This window comes from Empidonax traillii, unplaced genomic scaffold (assembly GCF_003031625.1).
Source record: "Empidonax traillii isolate 1590-97213 ecotype Southwest subspecies unplaced genomic scaffold, ASM303162v1 scaffold723:size436081, whole genome shotgun sequence".
In the NCBI taxonomy this organism is placed as follows: Eukaryota; Metazoa; Chordata; class Aves; order Passeriformes; family Tyrannidae; genus Empidonax; species Empidonax traillii.
Genome location: NW_020955916.1, coordinates 223,446 through 235,390, shown reverse-complemented (window position 1 = coordinate 235,390; position 11,945 = coordinate 223,446). Strand labels below are relative to the sequence as shown.

Sequence of the window (11,945 nt, the reverse complement as noted above, 5' to 3'; positions counted from 1 at the left end):
AAAAAAAAAAAAAAAAAAAAAAAAAAAAAAAAAAAAAAAAAGCAGCTGTTAGTTACAACTGTCTGAGACAAATGAAGTCTAATCAGTAAGTTTCAGCCAGAACTAATAATTATTAAAGTAATTTCAGTCCAAAACATTTGTTGTATTGTATGGAACACACCAATAACTCCAGCAATATTAAAACCAAGTGGGCCTGAACTGTAGTTGTACATATATGAAGTTTAAACTGTGAACTATATCTTATTTTGGATGCTAAAGGAGAGGCTGCTATTAGACTGAAGTTTGCTTGGTTTAATTTGCAAGGTATAGACTCCTGAAAAAAAGAAGGTGGTTAGTTTCTCTTTTTTCTTCTGTCTTTTATAAGACTGTAAAAATGATACCTTTGACAATGTATTTTTAGTCCTTTATAGTTCTGTAACAAATATTCAAATGTAGTGGGCAGGAGCAAATTACCGTCACTGTGGTTTCAACAAGAACATTCTGATCCATTGCTTGTTCTTTTCTCTTTCAACTTAGTAATTCTTTTTTAATTTAAATGGCTCATTTGTTTTTCAAAAAACTTCTGAATATTGACTTCACTCTGCAGATTCACTTTCTATCATTTCCCAACTCAATAAAACTGTATTTTCATTTTGCAGGAAATGCAGCCCAATTTTAAAAGAGTGAAATTCCTTAGGAAAACATTCTCTTTTCTTATGGAATTAAATTAAAATACTTAAAAGAAATACTATTAACATTTTTCAGTTAAAACTTATTATTAATCTGACTGGAGCCCACTTTCTATAATTAGTCCTTCTTGCTTTGCACTCCCTTTAATACTCTACTGCTTCACATGGATTAATCTGAACTGGATACTTCCATCACATACAGCCTTGAACAGCTGGATGGAATCAATGAATTATTAAAAAAAATTATTTAAAGCTCCATTTACAGTTTTGCAATGATTAACTTATAATTCCCCAATTAAGCAGAACTGACACTCTTTAAAGGGTTTTTAATGTTTTACAAACATTTTACCATCTTAAGCTAAATCAATATAAAGATTCTAAATATAAACTAGCAAGAACAGAATAATTTTCAATTTTTCAGTAAATATCACACCTGTGGCTTATCCTTTCATATTTAGGCTCAATGTATTTTAAACCTGTTCTTCTAAAATTAATATTTTCTATAGCCATCTATTTCTGTTCATATTATTTTCTGGTTCTATTTACTTTCTGTTTATATCAACAAATTATTATTATTTATTTATTGCATTGCTTACTGAGCAGAAGCTAACCCGGAAAAAGCATACTGAGAAATGAAGTGGCAGAAATATGAAGCATTTTTCTATATGCATGAATATTTAAGAAATACCAATATTTTAATGAGCAAAACCCAACACAATATTCATATGTGGTTTTACGCTTCTTATTCCACAGAAATCGACTGTTTCTGTGAATGAAGTCACAGAGAAAAATTAAAACTTCAAGAAATACAGTTGTCTTTAAAATAATTTTTTCAACACTCCTACAATTCTAGGGTAAAAAATTATAGAAGAGACATTTTTTCCCCAGACACACTTTGGAACTCCATTTAGAAGAAATAAACAAGTTTAAGTAGGTAATTTCTTCTTAAAACTTCGTAATTTTTCAATCAGACCTTTTTCCTTTAGATACATTTTATGTGTTTACTTGAATAACGCAGATTAGTTTACTACTTAACCTAATACGATGAGTGGCAATCAAAAGGTTTTTCTAAAGCATTTGAAACTTGAATTGCTTGGAGCAAACAAAAATATTTCTCTCTGGAATATAAGCTGAAGGTACAGAGGTATGTCTCCACAGAACACCATTTCTTGTATCAGTGATACCCAAAGAGCTAACATAGGAATACATGAATTGACGTTAAAACATACTATCTACAGACAAGGTGATTCAGCAATCTCCACATGAACGCCCACACCACTCTGAAGGAAAGAGGGCACTCATCTGCTTTACAAAAGGAATTACTGCCTTTAGAATATGAACACCTAAACTATTTTTTGGCCCTACCTAATTAAAGCAAACCAATCAGTCATTTATTTGAGGATCTTGCCTTTGGCTCACTCCAGGGGAAACAGGGCAGCATTCCCACAGGAGATGTGTGCTTACCGAGCTCCAGCCCTTAACCACAGCACAACAGGCAAAAAAACCACTTTTTACCATGTGAACAATGGAGATGTTCAACCCAGAACACAAGTTCAACACAAAGCAAACCACTGGACTACAAACAGGTAATGTGGACAAAAATCTACTATTTTGATCCAACACTCTGCTCCTATCACTAATATTTTGGTGTCCTAACAAATAAGAGTATATAACTGTTATTTAAGTTATTTTCATTTCTGTAGCTGTAGTTCTTCCTTACTTATGTAAGAAGAACTCCTAAAATTTTACTTCAATGTTTAGTGAGAACAATACTTTGCAACAAGGATTTCCATAGGCTAATTGAATGAATTGCTAATGAATTGTAATTCATTGCCTTTCAATTTTTTGAGAAACTCTGTTTCCTTGTGTCAAGAAGAGAAAGTAGTACACAGAACCAAACAGCACAAGCCAACAGATTTAAATTCTATTTCTGCTCTAAGTCACACCAGCAAACACAGCTGTATGTTGGTACCTGATCATTCAAAGGCAGCTGGATGGGATGCTGGTCAAACACCACTTCTGTCACCTCTAGGAGTCTGCAGTTTGCAGATGGGAAACGGCCTCAGAAAATGGACATGCAATAGCTTGGTCTTTGGATTTAGAAAGAGAGAATTTACTTTCTCTCTCTACAATATCTGTGTACGTGTCCTCTCCTCCCAGTCTTCTCTAGTTCTCCCAGTATTTCTCATTCAAGATTCCTTCTGCATCTTCACCAAAATTTACTACTATTTTTAACATTCACCTGTAAATTTAGTGGATGCACAGGCTATAACGGGAGATTTAAATTCTTAATCCCCCTCTACAACATCTTTAATCTAGTTTGTACTCATGCATTCAAATATCGTTATCTCTTAAGGTATCTAATGCCTTTTCCTCTTTGACACCGGTATAAAAATACCATGTGCTGTCTCAAGGGCTTGATAGCAGTAGGCTTTTCCCCTCTTTTTTAATCTACTTTTAGATTGCTCCCTCCAGATTGTCTAATGGGCTAAACTTACAAAACTTTTTTCTCTCTTCCAATGAGAGAGGTTAGAGGGAATTGTGACTGCTTTCAATTCCAATTTATCATCAATCTTTTAGGTTGCACATGTAAAATCCCACCTTTCAAATTTGAAATATGATCTCATATCCTACCTTTTATTTATTTAGTCACAGATTTACCTCTTTCACCAATTGCTTTTGGTCAGCTCTCAGTTTCCTCAAAATTGTCTGTTGAAGACTATATGCTGATGCTTCATCAGTTCTAAACACTGCCAACTCCCTTAACAGCCTTTTCTGCTAATTTGTAAAATGTATATCCTGTATACAGCAGATGTCAGAACTCTCATCTCTTACAGCAGATAACAAGCATGTTTTGAAAACCAGGCTATATGTAATTTCAAACTTATAGCACTTCAACCTTTGCCAAGATTATGCAATTAAAACCTTCCTTACTTAAATACTTGTAGAGATTGGCCTAGCACAGATTAGCTCAATAAATCTGCTAATTTATTGTGTCCCACAGCTGAAAACATGTCAGTGAAACTTAAAAATACAAGGAGACTTATTATTCCACATCACTGTGAAACGAAAGTATCAAAAGCTTATAAAACTCAGCCTGTCAACCACTTGACATGGGAGCAATAAAAAAAAGGGGAAAAAAAACCCCTTCAAAATTTACTGGGAAGGTCACCTTTTAAAATAAAGCAATGTGGTATTTTCTTGCTTAAGATCTAGTAATAAGACCAATATAATATGAAAACCTACCTAAGTGTGAAATATGGTGAATAAATTAAGCCAACTCATTACTCCCTCTTAGAGATACCATCTTCATTTCTAACTTTTAGACACAAGATTTGGCTAAACTTAATACTCACTAAAGCTCAGCCATAACACAAACCACAATTTAATCCTAAAACTTAGGCACAATTTTCAGACAGAATTTACTTAAGCTTTTGACTGTCTGTGCACTAGCCTTTCAAACCCACTGTGTTCCGTGATGCCCTGATGAATCTCTCTCTCAAAAAGAAAAAAAAGCCATTTTTCAAAATCACTCTTCTAATCATGGTTTACAAATAACATATGGGCCTGAGCCAGACAAACACAAACCCTTGCAAAGTTCCTGGCTTCTCATATGCCAGGTTTGTAACATCATGACCTATTCACAAGTAGTTCCACATGTCCACTCGGTCGTATCCAGACTAGTTCATTATCACACTGGCACTGCATACAAAAAGCATGAACCACACAGCTCTAAAATTCTATGTGGTCTATAAAAATACATTTTTAACAGAAATCCAAGCACTACTCACCACATGAAGGATTTTATTCTCTGTTTCATATACTGTGCAATCCTGAAAAAGTAAAGCAGAAAAGGCAGGTTAAGTTGGTCCACTCATTCCTTCTTCCTTGATTTATCATTAAAAAGACTTGAACTGAATTGAAAAGTCCTTAGGATGAAACACAGTATCTCAATGACTTGGACAGAATGAAAAGATTCATGTAACCAAAGTGTGAAGCCACCACAGAAAGGCAATACTGGTAAATGTTTATATCTATTCCCTAGTTCTTGTTGCTTTCTTCCTTGAGACAGACGGCGCTCTTTCTTCACTTTACATTCTTTTGGCACATAGCAGCTAGTCCCATGTATACCAGACAAGTGCCTTCAACCAGTCATACCTGACCATGGACAAAAATTACCTGCTTCTAGTGGCAACACTGAAAAACAGAGATACCAGCAATAATCTTAAGTGACTAAGAAAGGAAACAAAGATGGAAACAATTCTTGCTGAGCTGAACGGACATGTTTGCACACTCTGCCAAAGAAGAGAAGGAAAACCCTGGGAAAAGGAAGAAGAGTTGATTGTTTATAGCATAGGATGACATGGCAGGGAGGAGAAATGCCAAATAAAACAAATAGGAAACTTGAGGCAGACCCTCTTGTTACACACAGCCTGCTGGGGACTGCATGGACATTCTTGTCACCTTATGTAGCATGTGAGGCAGGTTCTATAGGCAAGACTAACAGACAGGAGTCTGGGACTGTGCAAGTTTTTCTGACAGGCCAAAATCTCAGTGGATATAAAGAAATAGAATTAGCAAGGCAGAGAGTACATGAAATACAACTGGTGAAAGAACATTCTATTTTAAGAGTAGTTTTATGGTAATTAGTGCAAGCTCTGTTTAGAACAGATGCTTTATATCCTCTCTAATATACCACATGAAAAATGGGACTAAGCTTTCATGTTTAAATTTTCATTTTTAAAATAATCTTATCCTGCTAGAAAAAACTCTTTTTTATATGCAACTGTTTCAAAAAGAATGAACTTTTAATCCGCAAAACACTTCCAGTGTTACTCAGGCAAGAAAAGCCAATGTGTTCTTCAGCTTTATATAAAGAACCTATGCAGAAGTAGCAGGTTGATCAGGGAGCATTTTCCTAATCACAGCTGTTGGCATTCATGAAACATTTGCCAGTAAGCATAGCCGGAAAGAAAATCTAACACATTTAATTATATGCAGACATCAATGAAGTATTTGCAATCTTAGTAGCAAAACACACATTTCATTGTTATATGTGGGAGGGCATGTAACATTTTCAATCTGGATACATCTATTTTCTGCATGGTTTCTTATGAATCACTTTGCAAAAATAGCAGGAAGAGATTGCAACATTTATATTGAAGAACAAAAAAAAATTGCTTTTAAGCAGAGATAATTATTTCATTGGTAATAAGAAGAATTTACTATAAGTTTAAACATTCAGCTTAAAAGGATACTGTCTGAGAAGTTTCGCTACTAAAGGAAGGAGGATTCTATGTTCTCAAATACTGTATAGGTTTATTACAAACAAGAAAGCAGTGAATAACAGAGAAATACTGCTAAATCCTTGAAATTAATCTCTTCCACGATCATGATATATGATAAGCATAAATTATATGCTTATTTTTACCAAACCAGGAGTATATATAAAAATTTAAAATAATTCTGAATCCACAAAAGACAGTAAAACAAGTGGAAAACTTCTCAGGTATCCAGTCTATGAACAGATTCACTCTTAACTTCTCTCCTCAACATATAATTCCCTACAAATTCAGGGTCTGGGAAGAGGAACTGCTAAATGAGTTCATCACATAGCAGACAGCAGATTGTTGATATTACATCTTCATATTCAGACAAGAGAAAAATTAACAGTTCTGTAAAGCATAAAAGACAAAAAAACTGAAGGAGAGCAAATGCAATGTTTAGGTAAAAAACCCACAATTTCAAAATATATTTTTTCCATACATGAATGACATCCAACTAAACATTACTTAAGCATGAACTCAGGGAAATATGCAGGAATGTAAAGAGCCATAGACTAGAGCAGCCCTGAAGTCTAGGACTCAAAGAAGCCTAGGAAAAGGTCACCATGCTGATCCCTGCAGCTCATTTCAACTTCCTGCAGCCATCCCTAGAGATGAGGGGCTGAGGCTGCTTCTGAACAGCCCCAGGAGCAAAAGCCACATGTCACTTTCTGTCATCGGGGACAGCTTATTTCCCTTTGGCTACCTTGTACTTTATCTTTAAGCAAGTGCTGAAGATAACTGTGCCCACCCTCTACAAACATCCCTTAGGTGGCATGGTAAGCTGAATGCAAATTACTGGGGGCCTTTGCCATTTACAGTTATTGCTTTTTCATACCCATTTCAATTCAGCTAAAAAAGCTTAAAGCACTTGAGAACTATAAAAAGTCTCTAATTATGCAATTAGAAATAAATTTTTATTCTTAGTAGCATAACACCCACACCTGGAGAATGCCTCTTCTTTCCATGCAAGCCCGTATGAAAGATTTTCTTAAATATCTGTTTAACCACAGTATCAAAACATTGCAATTAAGGAATGAAACAGATCATATGCAAGTTTAACATCAACTTTTTTCTACTTCAGAAAAGCAAGAACACACACAAAAATCTGCAACCAAGCTCTACTCCTACACAAGATAAAAATTTGCTATTCACTTAGTTAAACAATACTGTGATTATCTCTGAACTGAAATACACAATTACAGCAAGGACAAGGTATATTACTTGTACCTGTTTATTGTCTGAACTTTAAACGTATGTTCACTGCCATACTATAACTAAAGCTAGGCTATATGATCTAACCAACCAAATAAAGCTTCAGCTGAAGGAGTATAATGTTATTTTCTAAGTGTGGATTATTTTCTAGAAGATTAATGATAGAGGTTGTTAATAAAGCAACAAAAGAAGTTGTTTTAATTTATATTTCCTGAAGACAGTCAAATAGTGGCCATAAGCAGTTTGAGAGAGAAAAATGGGACAGTGTCATCCACAAAAAGAGGGAAATAAAAGGGAAACATGAGGGAACAAGTTTATTACAAATATCAGATTTTCATTGTCACTCTTTCATGCTCTGCCTCATGCATAAAGAATGGCAAGAGTGACTTTTGTGGAGGCAGCTGGAACCAGGCTAAAATTCCCAAGAAACGGAAACATGAGGTCCAAAATTGGAAATAAACCAAAAAGCAGTAAAGGAGAAAGATAAGAAAAGCAAGAACAAACCACACAAATCAGGGAGAGGATTCATCTGCATTTTGAATCCTAGTATAGTTTTAAGATCTAATGTTAGGACTACAAGGCAAGGTAGCAAGACCTACACTACACTGGAGCTGAGAGGCATCACTCATTTCTTCTAGAAGCTCTGACCTTCATAACTACAATTCTGCATTATTTCTAAACAACAACAACAAAAAAATTGTGAGTTTTATCTGCACAGATCCTACCATAATGTCATAAGGAATAATTACTAAGCACATTTAAAATAAAGCCACCAAATTAGACAGCACTGGCTTGTGGCAATGCTGCAAAATGTACATGTATCACTGCGGCCTGCCCCAGACATTGCTAGAACAAACCACATATGAAACAATATACATAAAATACAAATATTTGTGGTTTTTTTCAAAAGCAGTGTTTATGATGCTACATTTTCCCTTTTTTTTTTCTTTTAGTTCTACCCTCACTATTATTATCTTCTTTTTTAACATTTGTCTTATTATGTAACAGAAGTAGAGAATGGGGTCAGCTAATTACACGAGCACTTTTCTTACATTTTGTTTTCTTTGCACCCAAGTTGATTAAATCTTAACTCAAAATGTGAAGTACTGAGATACAGAAGACCTGCCAACTCATCCTACTGCTCACATATCCCACAGGTAAAAAAATGTTCTTGCAGTTCTCTAGCACTCTAACTATGGGATAACTATTCAGCAGAAAACACTTCTATTTTTGCACACACATGATCTGGTGTACAAGTTGGCAATCTGTCAAATTACCTATTGCAATTACCTATCAAACACACCTCTCAGGATACTCACAGCCTATAATCTCAGAACATGCCATCATTATTACCACTACAACTATTATTGTTATCATTCATGGTTTTGCCACATATTCTAGGCAGCTGCTGTGCTGTACTCTTGGCAGTTCCTGTCAGCTCCATAACTTAACTTCAGAATAAAATTATGCTAGTTCAAAAAATAAAATACACACATACAAATAGTTAATGGAGAAAAAATGGGAGAAATGCAGAAATATACGCATTATTTCTTTCAGCAACATTTCAGCATTTCTAGTAATCCTTAGACCACAGTGCTCAGGAGACAGCATGGGCTTCTTTCAATGTAATTTGTTGTTCAGCAGAATGCCTTAGATGTTCGTGTATACGTAATTTTTTCCTACAAGGTAAAGCAATTTCTTAGGCAGAACTGATCCAGAAGCAGGTTATATGATTTTCAGCAACAAGCCCCAAATCTCCCAGTTCTCAGGTAACATTTTAGGCAAAAAATGTCCTTTATAAATTCATATGATAGTAGCATTGTCCAGAAGCAGATTGTGTGATGGAGTAAAAGGGAGCATCTTGTAAAGAACAAGAGCTTGTTGCCATGAGATTATTCATTCTCCAGGCCACTTCTGGTGGAACTACTTCCCTGTTTTTTTCAATTATTTTCCTCTGTAGTCCAACTGAACTTAGATGAAGGCAATCTACATGTATGTATTTGTGTATATTGGACCGTTTTTTTTCCTAGCATTTTGCAGATAAAAATGTAGGCAATTGTGTTAGGAACACCATTTTAAAAGTGGTAGTAAAATCACCCGGGAAATGCATCTTTCATGAGCAACTCCCCTCATCTTCCATGCCTAGTTTCAAGAGGGCACCAGCTAGACTTTATTTACTGCTTAAAACCAGATGTCTGATAGAATTGCTGCACCCATTGTTTTTAAAGTCATGCAAAATGTTCTAAACTCTGTAACTCCAGTACTCTATTTGTAACAAAAATAATGAATTACATGATTGCTAAAAGAGGGTTCAGACTCTCACGCATTGCCAAACCTTTGGCATAAAATCTCTCTCAAGCAATGTAGCCATTGGTTGGAATGAAACCAAGCCATCCTTTAAATCCCTTTGCTTCTCAAACTGATTAAAACTGTAACTGAATCCTTTAATAGCAGTATAAGTCAAATGGATGATCTGTCAGTCTTGCTACTTAGCAACAATAAAAAATAATTAACTTGAGAATGCCCAGACATAACTCCCAGCCCCTTCAGTCTCAGTACTACACCATCAAAAATAAGTTGTTCTGGCTTCAAGGATCCTACTCTGAGCCTGTTCAAGCGTCACTGGCTCTAGGGAACTTATGCCACTGGCTCTAGAAAGGCTCATTTGGTTTGGATTCTGCCCAATTCAGCAATAGCAAGAGAGCCACAAGACTGAGGTTTGCTGGAGTTGTCACTAAGGGTTCTCACAGAAGTTCTCAACAACACTGATGACAAAGTCTAAAGCTTTGTCAACACATGAAGAAGGCAAAAGTTCTATAACTTTCAGAATATTTTGATTTATTACTACCCTTCATTGCTTTTCCTGGACCAAGCCAAGGTAAAGGGCAAGACAGGTTTAGTTCATTTAGTCTTTCACTAAAATTAGAAAATACATAGACAATGTATCTAATACAGCTGATGGCAGGAATAAACAATGACAGCTTTAAAACAATAAACTTGACCGATATCCTAGAATGGTTTGGGTTGGAAGGGATCTTAAAGATTATCTAGTCCCAATACCACTGCCATGAGCAGGGATGCCACCCATGAGACCAGGTTGCTCAAAGCCCCATCCAGCCTGGCCTTGAACATTTGGAAGGATTGGGGTATCCACAATTCTTCTGGGCAACCTGTTCCAGTGTCTCACGACCCACACAGTGAAAAACTTTTCCTTATATCTAACCTAAATCTGCTTTCTTTCAGCTTAAAGCCATTACCCCTTGTCCTATCCCTCCATGCCCTTGTAAAAAGTCTCTCTTCAGCTCTCTTATGTAGTCCCCTTTAGGTACTGAAAGGCTGCCATAAGGTATCCCTGATGTCTTCTTTTCCCCAGGCTGAACAGCTGCAACTCACTCAGCCCATCTCCATAGGAGAGGTTCTCCAGTGCTCTGATCATCTTCGTGGACTTGCTCCAACAGGTCCACATCTTTCTTACATGGGGGCCCCAGTGCTTGATGCAGCCCTGCAGGTGGGGTCTCATGAGAGGGGTGAATCATCTCCCCTGACCCGCTGCTCACACTGCTTTTGAAGCAGCCCAGGATATGGCTGGCTGTGAAAAAATTCTGTGTTCTACAGTTCATGATGATCCAAAAACTGATGGATACCATGGAACTCTGCTCAGACTGTGATTTACAAGTATGTCTGTGTAATTACTGCAATAGTAGAACACAAATTAGCAAGATATACAGCTCTGTTCAATACCCTACCCTCAACTCACTTTACAAAAACAAAAAACTCTTAAATACCCCAAAAGCCACAGAAGTTGGCAAGCAGGTTATGTTCTCTTCTCGCAACACGCAAAGGACTAAGAGCTTGACACAGTCAGAGGTTTCCCGAGGTGCTTTACCACATCTTAGACTTTAAGAGGTCCAGCAGGTTTTTGGATACAAAAGGTATGGCTTTGGGGACACTGACAATTACACATTTGGAACAGAGGAAGGGAGAAAGGAAATACTTTTTTCCTGTCTTTTACCTAAAATGCAATAGCAAGCTCCTCTAAGCTACACAACACCCAGTGCTTGTACAGACAACCCTTGGCTGCTGCCATACAAAATTAATATATAAAATTACACAGATGTTGTTACTACACTGTATTTCTAAGTAACCATCCCAAAATATGCTCTTTCCACAACTTTCTTTTCACTGAGCTGCTCCAAAAGTCTCCTATCATGGCTGTTCTGACTGCTACAGTCCCAGGGAGCTCTATCCTCATCTCTCCCCTTTGCTGCAACCTCTTCCCTACTGCTCAGCAGCCTCCTAAAATCATGCTGCTTTAATTATCATCTCTGTGCAGATGAGTCACAGATCTCTCGTCCCTTCTGTTCAGATTCACAGTTCAGAATCTCCTTCTGGATATTTGCCACCAGCCCTAACAGGGTGTGCTGGAAAGCTGAAATCACGTTTCTTCCCGAACACTCCCTGTTCTCCCTTTCTTTCTGAGTCTCTGTGAACAGCTCCACCACCTTATGTCCCACAAGCTCACAACCTGGGTGCCATTTTCAACTCCTCTTCGCTTCCCACACAAATCCTGTCGATTTTATTCTCATTGCCATTCAGAAATATTTGCTTTCTTTCTCACTTATGCCACAGTTATTCAATCCCTGCAGTTCCTTGCCACTGGGTCTATGCTATCCTCACTCTATTATTATTCCCTTTCCCTCCACACTGTAGCCAGAACTCATCTGTACCTGCATAACCC

The 11,945-nt window shown here is 36.7% G+C and overlaps 1 protein-coding gene across 6 annotated transcripts in view; it reads right to left on the bottom strand.

Moving 5' to 3' along the window:
• Window positions 1–11,945, bottom strand: part of CNKSR2 (connector enhancer of kinase suppressor of Ras 2) — a 210,948-nt gene that overhangs the window by 130,276 nt on the left and 68,727 nt on the right. For all 6 annotated transcript variants that reach the window (XM_027900407.1, XM_027900408.1, XM_027900403.1 and 3 more), the window contains exon 5: window positions 4,460–4,501. In XM_027900407.1, the coding sequence (XP_027756208.1) occupies window positions 4,460–4,501 (42 nt within the window). The remainder of the gene's footprint in view (window positions 1–4,459; window positions 4,502–11,945) is intronic.